Genomic DNA, 22,865 nt, shown 5'->3' on the forward strand with positions numbered 1-22,865 from the left:
GTCCACTTGGCTAACTCCTTCTCCTGGGGCAAGTCCTTGCTCAAATCCTCCCTTTTCTAATGAGCTCTGTCCTGTACACAGCATTACCTTTTAACTTATAACTGACTTATTCTGTTACTGGGTCTTGTCCGTGTCCCCTGCTTGAATCCAAGCACCACCAGGGAAGACACCATTGTTTTTGTTCTCTGTTTTATCCCAAGCACCCAGAACATGCCTGGCATGTAGTAGGTGCTCAATAGATATTGGTTGAGTAAATATGATTACTCTTCAAATGCAAGACCTCATTATAACTCCTAACAGTCTATGGGAAATGCCCCTGAGGTTTTAGCAGAGGAGTCCAGGAATAGACTTCTTGTCACACAGAACTGGGGAGCCAAGGGTGGCCTCTCACTGCACCATTACCCGACCCTCTCCAGCCTCCTCCTTGCCCGGTGTAAGCAGCCATTGCTCTAAATGCTGGGGAGACAGGAGGCGAGTGGTCCAGGGCTGCGGAGGAGGCCATGTGCTAAGCAACATTCCCATACTTTCACAGAGCAGCAGCTACTGCACCCCAAATCTGCTTCACCCCGATTCTTCTCCAGCCCTGGCTCCCCCTCCACCACCTTATAAAGGACTTCGGGCTGAAAAGTCTGTCTTCTCACACACCCAGTTCCCAGTCTCTGCCAGCTTTCCTATACTCGCCACTAGAGGGCGTGACGATCCCACGCTTGCTCCCTAAACCCACAGGGAAAGGACCACATTTCCAGATCTGTGCTCCTCTCAGGAAGATTAACCCCAGTGACAATTTCACTCATTATCCTCCTTTTCTAAGGATTTCTTGTCCTCTAAGGCTTCAGGTTTTGCTCCCCGGAGCCCCAGAGCCCACCCTGATCATAGGAGGTGCTACTCAGGAGCAGGTCACTCATACCACCAGTTTTACAGAATCTCATATGAGAGGATGTTACAGCCAAAGGGGACCTTAGTCATGCACTTCTTCTACTCCCCTGTTTGACCAGCCAAGATTTAGAGAGGCTAGGTGACTTACCAAGAGATACACAGCCAGACAGGGACAAAATTCAGGCTGAAATCTGGGTCTCCTGACTCCTCATCCTCTTTTACAATAGTGATATTTCAAATTAAAAAAAAAAAAAACAACAACGAACTATGATTTATCCAGCATTTACTCTGGGCCAGTCATTATTCTGAACACAACCTTCAAGATATCCATTTATTCATTCAGCAAACACTTACTGTACATCTTCCATGTCCCAGGCACTCTTTGAGGAAGGAATATAGTTATGAACAAAACAAATCAGGTTCCTGTTTTCACGGAGCTTACAGTCTAGTGTGTGCCTGTGAGTGTGGAGTTTCGTCCCGGTAGGCTGTTGCCCTAGGGGAGAAAACCGCTTGGAGAATGTTTAGTGGAGATAGATAGATATTTCATTATAGGGATCTGAATATCTCTAACACATAATGCTGGAGACATTCTAGACTTGATAGTAATTTATTCTGATTATCTCTCATCCAGCAGTTTGAGAGAGACCTCCGGCGCTATGCCACACACGAGCGGAAGATGATACTGGATAACCACGCTTTGTATGACAAGACCAAGGTAGAGCTGTCTCCCCGCGATGGGTTACTCGGTCCTCATCCCCAAGGCTGGCTCCCTGAGCACTTTCCCTGATTTTAGTGACCAGGTTCAGTTTCCTCTGCCCTGAGGGCCCTGTCCCCAAGGATCACAGTTGAGGGCAGCCGGAAAGATCCTGGTGGGAGCACAGCCCCCACTGGGCCCAGAATGCAGCTCACACGCTCTGGGCTCAAAGACGATGTGCTAGCTGGGCCTCCAGAACCAGTCCAGAGTTTGGTATATCCTTGGTGTCTGCAATGAGTAATTCCAAGGATGCCCCCAAATCACAAATATCACTCAAGTACCTCTCAAATGCAGTGAGAAGTAGCAGTTTGAGTGACCACAGAGGTCATTAATGTGAGTCACCTGCAAGACGGAAAGCAGCAGAGCTGCCCTGAGATGTGAATGAACAGCCAGCTGGGCTCACTCAACAGCTGAGACTCATTTGTCGTGCTGGCCCTGCAGTGGTCACGAGCCAGGTGCTGCCTCAGCAAAATGATAAATTACTGTATGAATTAGGAAGACTTAAATACTCAACTGTCAAATCCACCAGTGCCAAGATCGACTCTTCTTACAGTGGTCAAGGACACTAAACTAGACTCTGACAAGGAATAAGACACAAAATAACTAGAAATAATGGTTTTACCCTTTAGGAGCTTATAGTCTAAATAAGGTGTATTTAGATAGAGCTGTCTCACAAGTGTCAGAAACCCAATACAAAGTGGCAGTGGCAAAAAAAAAAAAAAAGAATTTGACTTAAATACTGTAGCATCTGGGGTAACATGGACTTCAGATACGGCTGTATCCAGGTCCTCATGCAGGGTTCCCTCAGTGTTAGTGTCATTCTCAGGTGGGGCTTCCCCGTGAGTCCCATCCTTCCAGCTTAGCCACCCCAACAGAGAAAAGCCTCTTTCCTAATAGATCCAGCAAGAGCCCCAGTTGCTGCTCATTGACCAGGCCTGGGCCACGTGCCCATCTCTGAACCCTTTACCATGGCTTTAATTGGCCAGGCTCAGGTTGTGTGCCCCTCCTTGGAGGTGGGATTAGCCCAACCTGACCCTCAGAGACTGAGAGTAGGGAAGGGTGGCTTCCCAAAGAAAAACGAAGGTGCTGCTGTCAGTAGAGAGGGCCGTGGATGCTGGCAGGAAAGCCTCAGTTGTCGAGCGGGTGAACAGAGGCAGCTTCATGTAACACGATGTAGGAAGACTTACAAATTGACACATAACAAGTAGTTCAATGTGAGTGCCTCCTACATGCCCAACGCCGCGCTATAGCCGAGAAGGGCTGGAGGAGAGATGATGCTTGGTCTAAAAGAGATCACATCACGGGTTGGGAGCCTGGTGGGGGCGAGGCAGGGGTGGAAGGCCAGAGGAGATACAGCATATACAAGTGTCCTGTCAGCGCCACTCCTCACTGCCTGTGGGGGCTGCGCGTGAGACTTTCCCAGAGCCTTTCCCAGGACAAGCCCTCTCCTGAGATTCTGATTTCTTGGAACTGGGGTGTAGCTCAGTTTTCAGTGTGTTTTAAAAGTTCCTTCAGGTAGTTCTAATGAACAACTGTGGTTAAGAATGATAGACCCATAGGAAAAAATACCCAATGCCTTTAGCTGAAAATTTAAGGCCGTCATAATTTTACCTTAATTTATTAAATATTTTGGAGTGGGAAAATATAAAAATTACAGAAGTCAGTTAAGATGACTTTATCCTCAGAAACAGGGGGTTATGTTTTTGACAATAATTTGTTCTGACAAGAGTTTTACATTTTCACTATGTCAGCACCGAGACACATGACAAAAATATCTGAATTCACATATGTCTTGTTATGTTTTCAGAGGATATTTCTCAAAGCAGAGAGTGAAGAAGAAATTTTCGCACATCTGGGATTGGATTACATTGAACCATGGGAAAGAAATGCCTAGGAGAAATGTTGTCGGCTTTTTTTTCTGTTTTGTTTTTTTTTCAGGTTAGATAAATTACGCTTCATATTACAGTGAAAGATGTCTTAGGAATGTTCGAGGTTCTTTAATTCTTACTGAAATGTAGAGTGCTTCTAGAAATAAATAGTTTTGGAAACATGATCAGGCACCACCCAGCAAAGGCTGTGCTCTGATGGGCCATTTGTAGGACTGTTGCTCAGAATTCACAACGCATTGTCCATAGTAACAGTGTTGTAGTTGGTGGCTCGTTTCTGGGGCAGCTCGTCAAAGCCCACTTTGCCCACAGTGTAGCTGAATCACTGTGTATTTCCAGTAAAAACAAGAGGAAACAAGATGGTGGAGTCTTTTTTTTTCACTCAAATATTTAAAAATATTCTTAAACAAAAGTGTAACAAAAGGAAAGAATAAAGAGTTTAAAATTTACCTTGAGAGGTGAGACAGGTTTAATTAGAAGATCAGATTCCACAGAGGGTTGTAGGTCCCTCCTGGAGTTTTGGAGGAGGTGGGGCTGACTCTTGACTCTCAGCTCAGGTCAAAGCCTGCTGCTCCCCCATCACCTGGAGTTGTGTCCCTAGGTGTCCCGGCACAAGGCCGCGTATGGGATGTATTCCCATCCCTTCCCACTCAGAAGGTAGCTAAACCACCACCCCGGAGTCTCTCTCTGGTGCTCAGTGGCCCAGTCTCTCTCAGGGGGACCATCTTTCTTGCCCTCTTCATCTGAGGGCACGCAAGGGAAGGGAGGCCTCCCTGGTGGAGGCAGCCTTTAGAACTCCCAGTCTGCAGACCTGTTTGGACCTCCTGCCTCCTCCAGGAAGGCAGCAACTCTATGCTTGAAGGGACCCGAAAGGCCGGTTGTTCCAGCTGCTTCTGTGTCCTCAGTCCGCTGGAGAGCTGGGAGGCCTCACGATGATCCTTGCCTTTAGCTTCCAGCCCCCCAGGGAAGAGGAGATTGGGAGACGCAGGACCACCGTAGAGAAAGAAGCTGGATCCCCCATCCTGGGTACAGAAAGGAGCCTCCTTCCTTTCTTGGTGTTTGAACCTGGGGGTGGGGCGTGTATCAGTATTGCCAAAAATTCAGCATGACGAACCATCCCCAAACTCAATGACTTAAAACAGCACAGATCTGCACACCGGCTGGGTATTTGGCTGAGCTAGGCTGGGCTCTGCTCTTCATGTCCCTCGTCCTCCTCCTGGGACCAGCCCTGTCCTTCTCATGATGACAGCAGAGACACGAGAGCTAGCAAACCCCATCAATTAATAATTAGGGTGGTGACTATTAATTAGGGACTCTGCCTTCCCCAGTGCCTCCTGCTTTGGGAGCAGAGCGCCCTCTGGTGGCATATAAAAGGAACCGTCGGCGCAAGTACTAACAACAGAGGCAAATCAAGAAAGAAGCCCAAGTATATTGAGCGGGGCCTTGGAAACCCTCTAGTCCACTCTTCTTGTTCTGCAGGTAACAAGCCAAGGTCTAGAAAAGAGGCACTGGCCTGCTCAAAGCCACACAGTTAATGCCAGAGCTTTTGTTGATTCAGCAGAAAATATGCACACAGGCCAACCGCCCCTAATTACTAGCTGTGTGACCTTGGACAAGTTACCTAACCTCTCTGAGCCTCAATTTCTTCTTTTGTGAAATCAAGATGATAATGGTTCCTCCTTTTTCATTTGGTGGAGGATAAGAAGAGATAATGCGGCAAAATGCTTGAGCTGGGATCCTTTGGATTGGGAAGGATCAAAGAACAAGGCAGTGATTACCGTGGGGGAGGTGTTGTTTAAGTACAGTCATTATTTCACTTGCAGTGCTTGACACCAGTACATACAAAGCCCCTGAAGCCAGAATAGAAGGTGGTGAAGATTAGGACCAGTGTCCTGGCTCTTGGACTCCCAGACCTGGGCCTGTCTGGACTTGCCCAGCACCAGCTACACCAGCCACACCAGCTGCTAAGAGTGACTGGAGCCCAAGACCCCATGACTCTGAAGTTTCTTGGATGTCAAGGGCTACTTTAAGGGGACTTTTTGGTAGTCACTGATATTTCTTTATATGGGAGCCATAGTGGGGGTCACTCTTATCTGTTTTGAATGCAGTTTTTATCAATTAATTCACATGACTGTGAGTATTTAAAATCCATCCCTCCAGCATGTATATAAAAGAACCATAATAGTACAGAAACCCTCCTCAATTATGAATTAAACTCATTATCCTTAACTCCTCTTTCCTGCAAACTTAAATCATCCCTCAAAGCAATTTACATTCTCCAGGATGTACCTTGCAGAGCCCCAGTTTTCTCATCTGTGAAATGGGCAGAAGTAACACCCACACCACATTACCTCCAGGGTTTGTTGTAAAAATTAAACAAAATAACAAATGGAAAGTTCTTTGAAACCTAAAATGCGTGCTATTAATATAATAGGGATTAGTCTTTTTCATATAATCTGGCCGTAGTTCAGGCACCTGGAGACTGCTTCACAGAAAGGCAGGCATATGAATTAAGAAGATAAATCAGTCATCTCATACGGGCTGGCGCTGTAAATCCAGAAACATACTGTTCTTTAAAGAAATCCAGCTTGATAACTGAAGCTGGAAACAAGGGAGAAGCTTCATGACCCTCACTGTAGCGCACTTGGATTTGAAGAGCACGGTGGCCTGCAATGCATTTTGCATCCTACATGTCCCTGGTATGTAGGGGACAGTATTTTCACAAGAAACAAGTCTGAAAAATTGTACGGTGTTTCAGCCTTTCCTAACCCGGGAAGCACGAGGCAGAAAGAGGTGAGGTTATAGTAACCTGTACCATCTCTACCTTCTTGCTGCAAAATTAATGATGATGATATAATAATAATAATAATAATAATAATAATAATTAATAATAATATAGTAATGATAATAGGCAGGATCTTCCTTGGGGCTGAATGATTTTCCAACATGATGCATCTAATGTGAAACACAGCAAAACTCACACTCAAGCTTCTTACCTGTAATTCCTATTAAGTATTCTTAACAAATAACCTCCAGGATTTTCATGAAAACAGGCATCTATATAGGAAAGGTTACTTTTTTTCACTCCATTTTCTTTTTTCTATAGAAATAGAATTCTTAAACTAACAAGGCACAACCATTACTAATTTCAAATCAGTTTGTATTAAAAGTGTGGCAAAAAGGTGCTTAAGAAAGGTTTAATTTGACATCTTTTTCACTAACCTTCAACTGTAACCGTTTATATTTAAAACTGTTCAGAGGGGTGTCACAAATCCCTTTGAGAATCTGAAGGGAATTAAGGAATCTCCCCCCAGAGTAGTGATTATACACATACAATTTGCATACTACTTCAGGGAATTCAGATCTTCCTAAACCTCTGTTTAAAGTAATCCTAATTTTGCCCCCAGTTTGGGTTACTCGCCCTGTCTTTCTTTGGGGTAAAATGCTTTTGCAGTGCATGTGGCATTGGAAGCTTTTCAGGTCTTCAGGTCAGGCCAACACTGAAAGCTCTTAAGAGTGGATTTCTTTCCACCTTTTGGGCACTGAGGACATGAATCTGTTTTTGTCTAGTTCCAAGTTCTCCAGAGAATAACTGTATTTGTCCTTCCAGGCCACCAACCACACTCCCATATCCTCTTGTTCTCCTGGAAAAATGCTGAATGAAGAACAAGAGATTGTGGCTTTATATGGATGTCATTTTTTTAAAAAGCAGCTTAATTGAGGTAAAATTGACCTACCCTAAGTTGTGTACCTAAAGTGTACAATTTGACGTGTCGGTGTGTAATGTACCCCTGCGGCCATCACCACAATCAAGATAGAGAACATATTACCTCCGAGGGTTCTTTGTGGCGTTGGTAATCGCTCCCGCCCACCCTTCCTCACCCCACCAGCCCCAGCAGCCACTGATACGCTGATATGCCTTCTGTCCCTATTAATTACATGACTGGTCCAAGGTCCTCCCAAAGCTAGGACTGGCCCTAGGCTGGGGAACCAGGGCTTCTGACTTCCAGTCTCAGTGTTTCCTCACAATGTAGGCTGCCCTCCGTGAAGGACTGAGCATCTCCATCATCAGCCCAGCTGAGAAAGCGCCAGCACCAGGAATACCCCCGGGATAACCTTGATTACCACTCATGTCACACACTTTAATACAGGCAAAGAGAAACCACAGACATGTTGTAGGTCCACGAGAATGACCGTTTTACTGTTCACTTTATTCCAAAATAAGTTCTTGTGCAGAAAAAGATGACAGAAGTACTGAACCTTGCTAGTTTAGTAGTAGTCATGTAAAACAAAGATTCCAAGCAATGGATTGTAAGTAGAATTAAGATATATGATCCAAAATACAAGTCACATCTTACTTTACAGACCACAAGGCTTATTCACTTGTGCATTTCCGCTCAGATTCACAACAGCCTTAAGGGTAAGAGGCTGAGAACAGCTGTCTCCGTTTTGCACAGACAGAGCTGAGGCCCCATGATCTGCCCCACTGTTTGCACCTGAGTGCCCAGGCCAAGGCCACAGTCCTGTTCTCAGCAAATCCAAGGTCCTTCCCAGTGGGCAACAGCAGTACAAGCTCCTGGAGCCCTGGGCGTGTCTGCTTGAAAACGGCCCAATCTGCTTGCTAAGGTGACTGGATCCGGGCACTCGGCACAAAAGTTTCACAAGGAGATTTGAAAAGCACTTTTGGCGTGCGGCAGTGGTTGGGTCTGTAGAACCTGCCCTTGGTTATCTGAAGAAGAGAGGGTGTGTTTCTGAGAAATCAGGGGTCTTTTGTCAGAAAGGAGTGTTTCCACAGCAGATCAACGCGATGCATGGAGCTGGTGGGTGGACCCCAAGATGCCCTGGACCCGGGTTCTCCCACCAGGAGACCGGTGTGCTCGCAGTGGTGGACAGCATAGGGGATCCAGCACTCCCAGGAGCCTCCTAACAGGAGCGATGGTGAGCCAGCTGGGGCTTCCCTGAGACGACAGTCACATTGCCCTTTGGTTCTGTGTTCATCCACTCAGAGTCCGCTTGACTTCTCTTCCTGCTAATGAGCTTCTCCCGGTGACAGTCCAAGGACTTGGGCCCTTCTCTCCACTCCCACAAAATGGGTACAGCCCTATTTCTAATCATCTTTTGAACCAACCTCTGCCTTCCCTCCAACCTGTTTACCCTCAACACACAAACAAACACACACACACACACACACACACACACACACACACAGAGGCCACTGTAGAACTGTTTTCCTTACATATCCTCTGATCACACGTGGGAGGGATGAGTGACCCAGCCACGCGCTGCCTCTGTGCTCAGGGAACGTGTGGCCCCATGTGATTTCTACCCTGAGCTGTTCAGAAATAAGAAACTGCTTTTCCTCACACATTTAAGTTTCATTTATATCCCAACTTGCACCATGCTAGCCTTGGCCAACCCTCCCATGGAAGCCAGGTCTGATGGCTTTTTTGAGAAAATGGATGTGAAAAAAAATGAGGAGGCAAGACACTGAGAAGTCAAACCCCTTTTCCCAAATAGCAAAGAAAAGCAAATTCCCACTGGGGTCAGGAACAGGATCCAAGGGCTCCTTTTGGATGCACAGTGACTTCACTGCTTATTAAACCACCGATCTGAGAGTTGGAATGAGCCTTATCAGATCTGCCTCCTAAAGAGAAAAGTCCAGATCTGCAAATCAATTTGGGTTGGTCTGGAAGGAGCTTAGCATCTCTCCTCACTCCAAACCACTGTGTGTTTAGCTCTGGTCCGGCTCCAGGCTCAGCCTGGGAATAAGCCACCACAGTCCCCTTCTTCTCTCCATCTCTACAGCAGGATGGTAAGGGTCACGCATGGGCTCCTCGCCTCCCGATTCGGTCTTCACGAAGATGCGGGCTGCGTCTGCTCCCATCACATTCTTTCCATGTGTGGGTGACCCCCTGGGATTCTAAGAAAACAAATAAGTTTAGAAAAAATACAGCAAAAACTTGTGCTTCTGGCCAAGTTGGAGAAACAGCAACCAGATTTACCCTCCCTCTGAGACAACCAAACACCAGACAAAATATTTGAAACAATAGCTTTCAAGACATTGGGCATCAGGCAAAGAAGGGCGGGATCCCTGAGAGACAGAAAGCAAGTGAGGAGAGACCTGTGACTGCACGAGCTTGCTGCCCTGGGAGGGCTTGGGGGCCGCTCAACTCTCTTTTGTTTAATGTTAGCATGGCGTCTCTTCTGTCTTTTTACTTTTAATCTGCTATATGGTTGGATTTAAATCTACCATCTTCCTATTTGTTGTCTATTTGTCCTATCTGTTCATTGGTATTTAAATTTTTTCTATCCTCTTCCATGTAGATTTTAGAAGCACTGTATTAAGTTCCATGAAAAAAAAAAACCTGTTGGGGTTTATACTGGAGCTACATTCCTTACAAAGATGAATTTGAGGTTGTTTGACATCTGTATGCTCTCGAGTCTTCCTATCCAGGAGTGTTGTACATAAACTTCCATTATTTCATTCTTACTTAATATCTTTTACTAAAGTTTTATTACTCTCCGTAAAGGGGTTATATGTTTTTGTTACATTGACTCTTCAGTATTCTACATATTTTTATTGCCACTGCAAAATGCTTTTTTTAATTATTTTTTCAAATTATTATTGATTTTTCAGAAATGCAAATTACTTTTGTATATTGATTCTATATCCAGTATAGAATCTTGTTAAAAATATCTTGTTAAGTCTAAAAATGTATCTGTAATTTGGCTTTATTATGTAGACAATCATGTCTGCAAATAATTACAGTTTTGTTTGTTTTTTCCCAGTCTTATACTTTCTATTTCTTTTTCTTTTCACCTTTATTGAGATATAAATGACAAATAAAATTGTAAGATAGTTAAACAGTGCGGTGTGACCTTGATAATCATATACATTGTGAAAGGGCTCCCTCCCGCTGAGTTAACAGCTACTTCTTATCCTATGGCACTGACTAGCACCGAAAGTACACTGCTGAATACAAGCGGTAATAATGAGCATTCTTGCTTGTTTCTAATCCTAAAGAGAATCAATTAACACTTTACCTTTAGGTATGATATTTGCTGTATCTTTTTAAAAAGATGTCTTCCTTCAAGTTAAGAGAGTTCCCATTAAATTTTTCGTTTGCTGAGTGTTCACATCACAAATGGCTGTTTAATTTTTTTTAATTCTCTTCTCCTTTTGAGATTGTCACATGATGTTTTTCTTTTGTCAGTGAAATAAGTGATGTTAAATTGATTTTCTAATATCAAATCACCCTTGAACTCCTGTCCAGCCAATAAAAATATAATGAGAACCTCCTCTGTGCTTGAGTTTCACCACCCTCTCTCGTCCACCTGTGCTTCTCCTTTAAGAACCTTAGCTTGGGGACTGTGTGAATGATGTGTAGTGATTATAACCAAGAGTTCTTACCTCCACTATCCTGGGATTGTCAAAGATTTCTGAAATTTCACAAGGCCTCTCACTTTCCTAAGTTGGTTAAAAAAATAAAATCAAATCAGAAAGAAGAAGAAATGAAACGTTACAGCATTTGCTCATGATCATGATTAAAATCAGTGGTTCTTAAACTTGGTTACACATTAGAATCACCAGAGAGCTTTAAAAACAAAACAAAATAAACAAGCAGATAATAACACCCCGCTCCCCCAAAAAAGACACCACTGTGAGTTACTCCAAAAACAATACAGGTTGACAGTGTAGAGAAGGGTGTGGGAAAGGAGGTGAAACAATCTGTTATATTATTCTCTACTTTAGTATATATTTAAAACTATCCATAATAAAATGTTGGGTTTAAAAAAAAAATACCAATGCCACAGCGCTATCACCTAGAGTTTCTGATTTAACGGGTTTTAGTGGGTGGTATTTTGTAGCCTCCAAGATGATTTTAAAGTGCCTTGAAGGTTGAGAAACTATTAAGTCAATAAATAATACCACGACCAACCACAATACTTCTTAGTATGTTTAAAGTTTACAGCTCTTCGATACATCTTTTACCCATGATCTCATTCCATCTTTACAACTCTGCTTACCTCTTGAAGTCAGTTGGGTAGTTTTTAATGGCTTGTATTTCAGAGTTGAACTAACCCAGGTACAGGAAATGTTAAGTCACATGCCCAGGATCATATAAATCAGTGAGTGGCAGAGCCAGGGTTGGAACCTAGGTTTTCTGCTTCCCATTAACGCTTACCAGCATGAGGCCAACCAGGAATGCTTGTAAATAGAGGGTGGAATTGGAACCCAGAGTCCACATAGCACAGCTGAATCACAGCCATGGAACCTGGCTGGATATTGGTCAGGATGGCCTTTGAATTCTGAGCCTGGTTTCCAGAACAACTTGGTATTTGGAAGAGGTGGGGTCAGCAGGTTCCCTTGTGACTGCTGGGTGTTCAGATGTGAAAAGGGCAAAGCTAAACAGTCACAAACTCCTGGATGTATGTATCCCCACGACACACCTCCATGTCTGTTTGTCTCCTGGCTTTCCTCAGATTACCTCCATCCTCTTTGTGAAGCTCGTGCCCTTTGTTTCTCAAGGTTAGAAAACATACTTGCTGCACAGACGTGTTTGTCAAAGCAACAAAAGTCCCTCTCCGCTGCTGCTTTTTGTGACCCCAAATACCATCCTCAAGTGACCCGAGTGTTGTGTGACAAAAGAGCTCTGCCTAGAGGGTAATGTCATGAGTCTGAGACAGAAACTGAGGTGCAGGAACGTCTCAGGAAACAGACACTGGTCCTGACACCCTCTGCCCGAAGCCAGTTAGTTCACTGAGTACTGATTCCTGCCAACACGTCCAGACCCACAGAAGCTGCTGCTAATCACCTCGGTGGACTCATGGCTGCTTCTTCGTCGGTGAATCAGAGTAAACAGCAAGGCCACCAGCAGGGCTGTGGCCACCAGGGACGGGATGCCTGCTGCTAATCCGAGAGAGCGCCCACAGTCCTGCGTGGAGAAAACAGTCAGCTTCTCCCAGAAAAAGGAAGAGTTTAATCAATTAAAAATAAAAGAAAACAGAACCCTGCATGGACTCTGTGTCGTACACAAAATCAAAAGGGTAATAAAATACTGTGAAAAAATGTTTGCAATGTGCATGATAAATGACTCATTTTCATGGAATTTAATTTACACAATTTAAATCAATTGGAAAAAGATGATAATTCAGTAGAAAACTGGACAAAGATATGAACAGGCCATTCCTCGGAACAGAAATACAAATGTCTCATCAGCACAGGAATAGCTGAGATACAATTCAAAGCAATAATTTGGTACCAGTTTCATCTATTCATATTAGCAAAAGTAAAAGATTTTAGTATAGCCCACACCACTTTGATATGAATTTTTAACTTTATTTACACTAAATGCATGAGCCAATTAATTTTCAAATTTCCATTTTGCTTTGATCATTTGTGGAAACAGCCATGCTTGCAGCCTCATAAAGTTTTAGGTTTGCTGATTATTTGGAAATACCAGAGATGGTCTTCAGAGTCCCTATAAATGTGCAACTGTCATATAATACTGGCTTCTTCGCTTTTGGGGGAGGGCAGTGATTTTATTAAAGACTAACATACATGCATAAAAGTATATAAATTATAAATATATAGTTTGATGGCTTTTCACATGATGAACCCACCCATGTGACCAGCACCCAGATGAAGAAACAGAACATTACCAGCCCTCCTGGGCTCCCTTCCAGTCACTGCATGTGTAACCACACTCCTGAAATCCACCCCATAGATGACTTTGGTTTTCAGCATCATCTAGATGCACATAGAAAGTATGCGCTCTTTTGTGTCTAGCTTCTCTTGTTCAACACGTTGTGAAATCATCTGCGATTCTGCATGTTCTCCCTCCCTTTTGAACTGACTTGGTGATAAGAATAATAATTGAGTCAGATTCTGTGCTTGGTGACAGTTCACATATCCAAATTTAATCCTCAAAACAAATGCAGTCTCCCCATCCTCTAAATGACAGAACCAAGGGTCCAGAATTTAAGTGATGTACTTACTGCTCTTTTCCCACTGGTAACAACTGGGGAGGGAGTCTGTGTGGGAAAAGAAAACACATCTTAAGAAAACAAAAATCTGTAGAACTCACAAGAGACAGTCTGTCAAAGGTTAGGCTGTAACGCCAAAAGTTCGTCCCTTTACTAAACTTTCTATTAAAAACAACAGGTGACAACCACTGCCAAACAGAAACTTCCTTGATTGCTTCCCAGGTAAGAAGGGAAGAAGTTTGGTTACAAGAAGAGAGAAATCAGAAATTCGAGTGAGCTCTTCGTTATTCACCCTGTGGATTTGCCACAACGCGTTTCATAACTCAGAAAGGCTGTCTCCCGTCCCCTATGCCCCTTCCCAGCACACTTTGGGCTGGCTTGTCCCCATTGCTAGAAGGGGGAAAAATGCAAATACCAGTGGAAGCCAGGCTCTTGAAGGAGGTTTTACTTGTTTTCAAACATGCAGTGAAGCAAATGGCTTCAGCAGGTATCTGAAGTTGTGAATCACCCACACTCTTGGGATAATTCCACGTCGAACGAATACGTTACACTGACACTCAAGGCGGGGCATGGGACTTTACCCATTTATGAGATATTTAAGGTGAGTCTTATCTGGATCAATAAATGTCAGGGCACAGAGTTCCAGGTTAGCAACTAACCTGTGAATGGAGAGATCACCATTCCATCCCAAGCCGTGAGAGCCCAGGACCCACACTCCTCACTGCTCACAGATAACCGTAAATCTAACCTGAACTTAGATGTTTGTATTCTAAACCCAGGCATCTTTCCCAGAGAGCTCCCATCAAAGGAGGGATTTGCTAACCAGGCACTGACACTTGGTACTTAAATGGTTACAGTTTTACCTAAACACAATTCCACCCCATCGCCACATTACCTTAATGCTGCATTTGCCTGAAGTGTTCTATTTCTCAGCGTGATGTGAAGAGTTGGATACTGTTTCAGGTGAAATATGTTGGCTGCAGTTTACAGAAATTCACTTGGGCTGGCTTTGCCACCCCCCCCCCCACCGCTGCCATAATGAATTACCTTGAAGGTGGAACTTATGAGCAGTGGGAATCTGGCTTTTCAAGTACTTTACCTGTATCGGCTTATTTATTCTTCACAACAGCCAGTGAAACAGAACCATAATAATCCCCATTTTACAGATGAGGAGAGTGCGGCCCAGAGAAGTGAAGTCATTTGCTTGAGGTCACACAGCCCTAAGTGGCAGACACTGAGTGGTCTGGCTCCAGGGTTCAAGTCCTTAACCGTTGTGCTACAGTGCCCTGGGTGACCACATGCAGTATCCCAACCCGGTTTTTATACTTGACAGCTCAGTGTGGCCCAGCAGAGACTGACTTGCACATGTGGCCCTGTTCCCAGCTCCCTGCAGGGAGGCTCTGATGAGCTGGGTATCCACCTTGTCCCCACTTCCCAGGGCACTGGCATTCCCCGTCATCCAGCCGCACCAGAAGGGAAGGGTTATGTGATCAGAACGTAACTGCCAGGTAGGGTGGCCAACCGTCCTGGTTTTTCAGAGAAGTTGCCCAGGTTGTAGGGCATTCAGTGCTAAAACCAGACAGTTCCAGGCAGACTGGGGTGGTCGTTGATCTCCATAGGTTCCATGGGAGGAGGGGCAGTTCTCAGAGAAACAGGCTGTTAACCGAGAAGGTGCTCCAAAGGGTGATGACCAGCATCAGAAGGCCTCCTTCTCACCCCACTTGCCCCATCGCCCCAAGCAGCAGCTGCTTGCTTCTCTGAGTTACTTTCATAGGTTGGGCCAAGCCAGCATCAGACAGAACCTGAGGTCTCCACAGACCTGCTGGCTTCAAGCAGCGGGGGAAAGTTCCAGCAGTTGCCATATTAAATGGTTTTGACAGGTAAGAAGAGAAAGAGGGGAATTTGTCTGCAGACAACAGGCAGAAGCTAAAGCAGGGAGCAGAGTAAGTCAGGAAGGTTCAGAAAGCAGGGCCACACCAGGAGGGTCTGGGGACCGACGTCCAAGGCGGCCAGTGGTGGGCACTGCGAGGCCGGCAGTGAGTCATGAGCTTCTACGTTTCTGGGGCTGTCCAGAACGATGCCCCAGGTTACAGTAAACATGAACACGCACTTAGGAGTCCTCTTTCCAGGCAGATTCAGTTTATTCTCTCTGAATAATCATATGACTTTTCATAAAAATTTGGCACAGCCAAAAACTACTGAAAAACTGGGCCAAGAAAATGCCCAGTTCCATCATAGCAGCATTTCTGGTCCAAAAGCAACCCTGGCACAAGTGTTATCTCTACACAACGTGAGAACAGAAGATGGAGGATCAATTCTGGACTGAAATTGCCCACCATCACCAACTGAAAATCTCCGTTTTGACTTGCAGCTAAATATCATAGTCTCGAGCCATAAAGTGCTCATTCTTGTTGACCCAATAATTCCCCTGCTAGACTATATGCTAAGGAAATCAAGTTAAGTGCAGACAAGGATTTATCTATACCTATGCTTATCACAAAATCATTCCTAATCGTGATTAACCCCTTAAAGAAATAATTCACTTGGAGAAATGCCATGTGACCATCGTCAGTTATGGCTATAAAGGCTGAGGGAAAACATTTATCATCTACAATTGTAGATGTACCATGGAAAGCCATGGTACAAAGACAGCAAAGGTCAAAATTCATGTAGAGTCAGGACTGGAAGGAATGACCCCAATGTTTTCTGCTGATGGGAATTTAGGTGGGTTTTTTTTCTATTTTCCTTTTCAAAATGTGTGTAATTTTTATAGTTGAGAACATTTCTCTCAGCAGTCCTCCGACTCTTCAGAGCCTTTGAGACTGGTGTATGTCATGTGTGAGCTATGCCTGACAGCGCTGTGAAGGCACAGTGTAACCTCTGTGTCCATCTTTCTTTGCCGACTTGCCTGGTGAATGGGCATTGCTGTACTCACCGTGTTGACCGGCAGCGTGAAGTTCAGTAAAAAACTCTGGAAGAGAGATGGAAACATTAAAGCTCCGGGAATGGTCAGACTGCTCCACCAAACATCCCTGACCCTGGCGGATTCCAGGAGAATTTACTCACCCCGCAGCCTCCATCAGCCCCAGTCTCCCCTCCCAATCTTGGCCCCAAAGAGGGTGGGGGAGCATCAGAGCCTGAGGTCATGACTTCCTCCCTTAGCATCAAGGCTGCCTTGCCCTCTCTCCCAACCCAGGTCCTCACCCAGGGCCAGGGTAAGGGACCAGCCAGTGAAGCTATTGCCTGAAGGGTCCTGACTCCAAAGCCAGGCAAAAAATATTACTGGAAATTCAGCAGAGTGCTAAAATTTGGGGGTTTTTTCCCCTGGAACTTCTTTCAGGGAAGGAATGTGTGAATTTAGAAGTAATGGACCTTCTGCTTGGGGTGGGAGGTAGGACCCCCCAGGGGCTATGTTCCAACAAGAACACCTGCTCCTCAAACCACCCCACCCCGGGAGAAGAACCTGAGAAAGACAGGCTTCTGTTTTTGCTGAGTCCAGGCCAGGGGTTCCGGGCTGGAGCTGAGCTGGTCAGGATGACAGAGGAGAGGCTAGCCCTCTGTCCCCTCCCCTCACTCAGCACCCAGCCTCTCCTCTTCCTCAAATCTAGGTCAACAGTTAAAGATTATGGGCTCAATGGGCCACCAACTTGGTCGCCTGCCCAGGCACCCACTGGCCCGGGTCCGGCCCTGCCCAGAGCCTCTGGTGTCCCCTTCCCCCTCCCTGTCCACATCTTCTGTCCGTCCGGCTTGAGCTCCTGGATGCTAGTTTGTCTAGGCTGCTCTTTACCCAGTATGTTCCCTGCCAGGATGGGAAAAATGGGTGACCTCTGCTCCAGATCAGCTGGTCACACTTCCTGCCTCTCATTCAGGGGGCTGAAGTGGTCTTGTTTCTACTTCCTGGGCCCCACCCCACCCCTTGTGTCCAGCCATCTCTGATGGGTGTCCCCTGGCTGTGCCCTCACTCAGCCCCAGCCTCCCTGGTCCCCCACGGCTTGGCTCAAACTCCAGCCCCCGATCTTCCTGAAGCCTCCTGTCATTCTAGAAGCAATGTGTTTGCTAGGTTTTTAAATTAAGTGCTATCCAACAATGGGGAGATTGGGGAGGATTACAGAATCCAAAAGAATCATAGTATTTCAGACCTGAGGTTCCTCAAAGGTCGTCAACCTGAAAACTCTCAGTTTACAGAAGAGGAAACAGAGGCCCAAGGACTCTTCAGAAATTTATCATGGATAAATGTTAGAACTTATCTCTTAAAACAGGCTGACTGGTCCATACGACTCAAATCCAGCCTGAAAGATGGTTCTAGAGGAGATAGTCACAATAAATGCAAAATTGATGAAACACCTATTATCGCTAGCTTTCTAGAGGGTTGGAATTCAGAGGGGTTAATGAATGAGAAACTCTTTTGTGAACTGAAAAAAAATTTTAAGCACCTACAATGTACAATTTTCATTATCCCTGCCCCAGACATAATGTCTTGCAATTAAAATGACCCCAGCCAGCCAGCATGCTTCAGTGGTGACTGTTAGCAGTCTCTTAGCAACAGAGGGGACCCTCACTTTTTATAGAGAAGAAAATCAGTTCAAGAATTTGAACGCATTTCCTAAGTGCATACAACTAGTTAGCTGTCACCAGAACCCAGGTCTTCTGGTAACAGTATCTTTCCACCACTCTACAAGCTTCCTCAGGAATCCGACAGTACCTGCAGAATAATCAGAGCCCCCAGGATCACAGCTCACTATCTTCTTCCAGGACAGTATTAGAGCAAGAGGGACATCCAGGCAACCTTAGGTCAGGGTCTTCTTGCTCAAGGGGCCTAACCACTGCCCTTCATGCTAACACCAAGCAAGCCCACAGAGGCTGCTGGGGCACTGGACGGTCACTGCATCAGACGCAGCTGCCCGGAGCCTTATCTCATCAGTGAGTAAGGGTACTGATGTCAACAGGCCCAAGACAAAGCTTCCTTTGGGGGCACAGCAGAAGGGAGGAGCAGCAACAAGTGGGCCATTGCACGTGCTGTTTATCAACATTTGGATGACGAAGATGTTGGCCAGTTTCAGAAAGACGTTCATATTTTGTAGAAACACACTACAGTGCTCTCATGGAGAGAAAAACATCACGTAAATGCAGGTGGAGGAGAATCTGATGCAGTGTCCTTCAGAGAGGCAGCTGGGTGGAGTGAGGCAGTCCTGGGCTTGGCGTCCCCTGATCTGGATTCACATCCAGACTCAGCCACTTAGCAGCTGTGCGGCCTGGCAAACTCTCTGGTCTCCATTTCCTCACAACAAATCTATTCTTCCAGACACAGTTTTTCCACCCTCAAAATGGGGATACTATTAACTTGCCCTGCCCAACTCACGGGATAAACCCAATGGAAATAACATTTGTGGCAGCTCTTTCCAAACGAGGAATACTCTGGGTGTGCAGGGATCACGGAGTGTTGTATTCTTCAAGGCCTGGCCAGAGGGACGCAGAAGGAAGGCACTGGGAAGTTCTTGTTGGGTGGAATTGCCGACCTGGATTAGCAACACTCAAGGTACTGGAATTTGGTACAAGACACACATCGCTAGTCTGAGCACTGTGTGGTATCTACATACCGGTCCTGAAGGCACATTAGGGTCTCAGTGGCTGAGCGTCACTCATTATGACTCTGCTCTTTGTGATGGGGAGGAGGGAGAGGTGGGATGACTACCACTGTTATCGCGGGCACGCCGTGCATCAGACACTGCACACATAACCTGACCATAAGAGGAGCACTCCCATCCCTACGTCGGGGTGAGCAGACTGAGACCAAGACAGGTTTCTCAAGGTCCCCAGCTGGCAAGTGATAGATGCTGGGTTAGGTCACAGAGCTTCCTAACTCCAAAGCCTGAATTCAGCTCCTTTTAATGATCTCTTTAATAAAGGAATCACAGAAGCTGTAGTACAGTTTCATATGAAGTAGCCCCTTCTAACTTAGCAAACTTCATTTGATTGAGTCACAGCCAAACATGGATCACAAGTCAGTAAGAAAGGTGGACAGTTTCCGATGCAGCTTATAAACATCTCTGTTGCTGAGCACTTAGCAGAAGGCAGACTGAAAAAAATGATTGGACCCACTGGTCCAGCCGGGAAACGAATTTAGCTGAAACATCTATTTTGTACTCTTGTAAGTGGGGTTTTAAAAAGAAAACTTGAATATTAAAATATAAGATAGGATCAGCAAATGTCAGGTGAGAATTTTTTTAATGGTTAGTATTTTGCACATAATAGTTAAAAACCAAGCCCCTTGACTTCTTTGCACTGAGGGTACAATTATACTTGAATCAGGAGATATGAGCTTTAAAAGCCTCAGAATTGTTTTTGAAAGAGAGAAATGAAGGTTAGGCAGAGAAAAGACGCTGGCTCTCACTCACCATTTCCGACCACCTCCCAAGAATCTTCTCCAGCTACTGCCCCTGGCAAGCTCCTCTCTTGCTGGTGTTACTGGTTTGTGTCTTGCATTTGCGGGAACATTCAGCTGGGACAGCAAGGGTGACAGGGCAAGAGGTGGCTCCAAGAGAGCCCTGGCCAAGCCATTTATGGTCAGGGGAGTCGCCAAGTCCTCGGCCCATCCCTCGGGGGAGACGGTCCCCTACTTCACGGCCATCGTGGAAGGCCTGGGTCATCCACTCTCTTTGCCTTCATTTTCTGTCCTTTTCACTTTTTCAAGCCCCTTCCTTGGTTACACTTTCATTCCAGTGAAGAACCCACAGCTGGCCCGAGAGCTTGGCAGCTTCTGCAGCCAGCAACTCTTTAGAAACAATGGGTTACACAGGCTGAGTGAGGCGGTCACTCCATCCCAGCTGCCAGGCAGCGGCGTTGACCACTGTCCCAGCAACGATGGAGTCAACACATCACCAGCGTCAGTGCAGGGGGTGCCTGGGGGCTGGCGCTGGAGCCCGCTCTGTGAGGCATGGCTGCAGCAGCCACAGTGAACACACACCCTAGTCCCCGGCCAGTGAGCTGCCTGGTGGTGAGTTCAGCCTTACCCCCTCTCTGTTCTCACGTTTTGAGCAGGAGCCTCGTGGAGCTGGAGGAAGCCACTGATGTGGGCTGCCTTATCTTTCTCATGAGTTCTCCGTGAGGAGTTTGCTTCTTTAAAACGGTGAAGGAGTTGGAGTCTCATGTCAATAAAACAACACGGTTAAAACCAATAATTTGGTCCTTTCAATGAGTGCATTCATTCACTTACTCAACAAATCTTTTTAACACCTTCTAAATGCCAAGTATTATTCTGGGTACAGGGATGAGGGCAAATGAGGCCCCAACTCTTAGAGTATGTATGTTCCAGCGAGGGCAGATGGACAACAATCAGAACAAGCAAAAATCACGCTGGAGGACAAGTGGGGTGCAAGGGGAGGGTGACTGGAGTGACTGGGAGGCAGTTGCTTTAGCTGTCTCAGAGAGATGACATTTAGGATGCACGTGAAAGATGAGAAGAGGGTCCCAGGCAGAGGGAACAGCAAATGCAAAGTCCTGGGGCTGAAGCATGCTTGGCGTGCTGGGACCAGAAGGAGGCCAGCGTGCCCATAGCAACATAAACCGGGGAGGAACCTGGAAGTGGTTAAAGACAGAGTGAGTCAGGGGTCCGGTGATGTGAGCACGGGAAGATTTCCGTCTTAGAGCAATGGAAAGACTTGCAGGGGTTTTTGAGTGGGAGAGGGGCATGATCGAACTGATGCTGATGAAGATTATTCGGCTTCTCTGTATAGCCTGGATTACAGGGGACATGAATGTTCACCTGCAGACTGGTGAGCTGGCTTCCCTGGGATGGGGCAGTAGCAATGGAAGGCAGTGAATGGGTTTGTGGCTTATTGTGGAGGTAGAGGCAGTGAGACTTGATGATAGAAAAAAAAATGTGGGTCAGGGAGGGGAGAGAAGGGGAGGGAAAGTGCATGATGACGCTGACTCCTGGGTTTGGGGCTTGACTGACAGGGGATGGAGGCAGCATCTGTTAGGCAGGTGATCCTGGAAAATGCAGTGTGGGGATCCAGGCACGGGGTTGCTATACTGAACAAGACCAGCGTGGTCTCCGCCTCACGGGGCTTCCAGTCCTCAAGACTCCACAGTGATGCTTAAACTGAATCTACCAGTGCCTCGATGTCGGAGAGACATGGTTCAGAGAGACCTCTGTGTAAAGCACTGGCTGCCCTTCTGGACCTTGTGTGGCCTCAGGCAAATGAAGTAACTTCTTTCAGCCTCAGTCTCAGTCTATGAAGGGGGATAACATAGTCGACAATGGCTGGACCATTTAAATCAGCACAACTGGTACAAATTATGCTTCTAACTTTGCTTGGTGAGCACAGAATCACACCTGGACCAGAGAGCTGGAGCAAGGAACTCCAGCCTGATGGCCCCAGCCCCCTCTGGCTAGGCTGTCTGTGGATGGCCAAGGCCACCAAGGCTCTTTTTGACTCTTTTTGTTTGCTCGGCATCCACTGGTCACCAACCCTCCTTCCAATGGACACATTACTCCTTTTGAAGAACTGCTAAGACCTCCAATCGAGGGGTGCGCTGGCCTAAGTGTCTGGCTCAGTCGTGGTTCTGGGGTGATAAGCGTCAAAACAGACTCTTTGGAATTTAAGAAGCAGGGGAATTTGTCGGTTGGGTGTAGCATCACCCTCAGAGCGAAGAGATGGCAGGGACCCAGGCTCTGGGAGGGCAGAGCTAGGTTGTTCCTGAGGCTTCAGCAGCAAGGACTCCTAGCCAGTGCTCTCAGGGCATCCTCCCCGGTAAATTGAACTCCGAAGTATCTCAGCCCTTTTGCCCCTAGATCAGGACTCCAGTCTCAGGAAGAGGATCTGATTGGTTGGGTTTGGGTCATGTGCCCAAGGAGGACCTGGACCTCACTGACAGTCTACCCAACAAGGATTCCTCCAATGTGCGAGGAGGTGGTTCTGCAAAGGGAACTTGGCACCATCACCTGAAGAAGAGGGGGTGGGTGAAGTGAGTGTGGTGGGTGAAGTGAGTGGGCTCTCCCCCTCTGGAACTATTAGACCTAAGAATTAGCTCCTTAGGAACTGTAGAAAGAATGCCTTTAGTGGGTGAGCAGTTAGAATTGCCAACCCTGAGAGTCTCTGATAATCTGTATTAAAATTTGTACCAGCCCAGTCACACTGATGGTTTGCCAGGCAACAATTCTGGCCAGTTCAAAAAGCTCGTCTATTCTAGATAATAGGTGGCCTTATTCTGGTTTTCAAAAATCTCTATTGAAATGTCAGTAAGGAAGTAGGGATGAAGTAAAATGTGAAAACCAACAGAAGGATTCTGGTTATTTCCGGATCCCTGAATGTCCCATGTGAGAGTCATTAGTGGGACCCACCAGATATTTCTAGCTCACT

General features: G+C 46.1%; 2 protein-coding genes across 2 annotated transcripts in view; one reads left to right on the plus strand and one right to left on the minus strand.

The window, feature by feature from the left end:
* DNTT (DNA nucleotidylexotransferase) overlaps window positions 1-3,861 on the plus strand; it is a 30,342-nt gene extending 26,481 nt beyond the window's left edge. Inside the window, exons 10-11 of the mRNA XM_010974374.3 lie at window positions 1,508-1,591; window positions 3,438-3,861. Coding sequence (XP_010972676.3) covers window positions 1,508-1,591; window positions 3,438-3,524 — 171 coding nt within the window. The 3' untranslated portion in view covers window positions 3,525-3,861. The remainder of the gene's footprint in view (window positions 1-1,507; window positions 1,592-3,437) is intronic.
* A 3,845-nt stretch (window positions 3,862-7,706) lies between these two features.
* Window positions 7,707-20,276, minus strand: OPALIN (oligodendrocytic myelin paranodal and inner loop protein). Its single transcript, XM_010974376.3, has 6 exons — window positions 19,899-20,276; window positions 16,439-16,474; window positions 13,516-13,551; window positions 12,333-12,452; window positions 10,928-10,984; window positions 7,707-9,436 (listed from the first exon to the last, which is right to left on the minus strand). The coding sequence occupies exons 1-6, from the start codon at window positions 19,899-19,901 to the stop codon at window positions 9,248-9,250; spliced, it is 441 nt and encodes a 146-aa protein (XP_010972678.1). The 5' UTR covers window positions 19,902-20,276; the 3' UTR covers window positions 7,707-9,247.
* Window positions 20,277-22,865: the final 2,589 nt, after the last annotated feature.

This window comes from Camelus dromedarius, chromosome 8 (genome assembly GCF_036321535.1).
Source record: "Camelus dromedarius isolate mCamDro1 chromosome 8, mCamDro1.pat, whole genome shotgun sequence".
In the NCBI taxonomy this organism is placed as follows: domain Eukaryota; kingdom Metazoa; phylum Chordata; class Mammalia; order Artiodactyla; family Camelidae; genus Camelus; species Camelus dromedarius.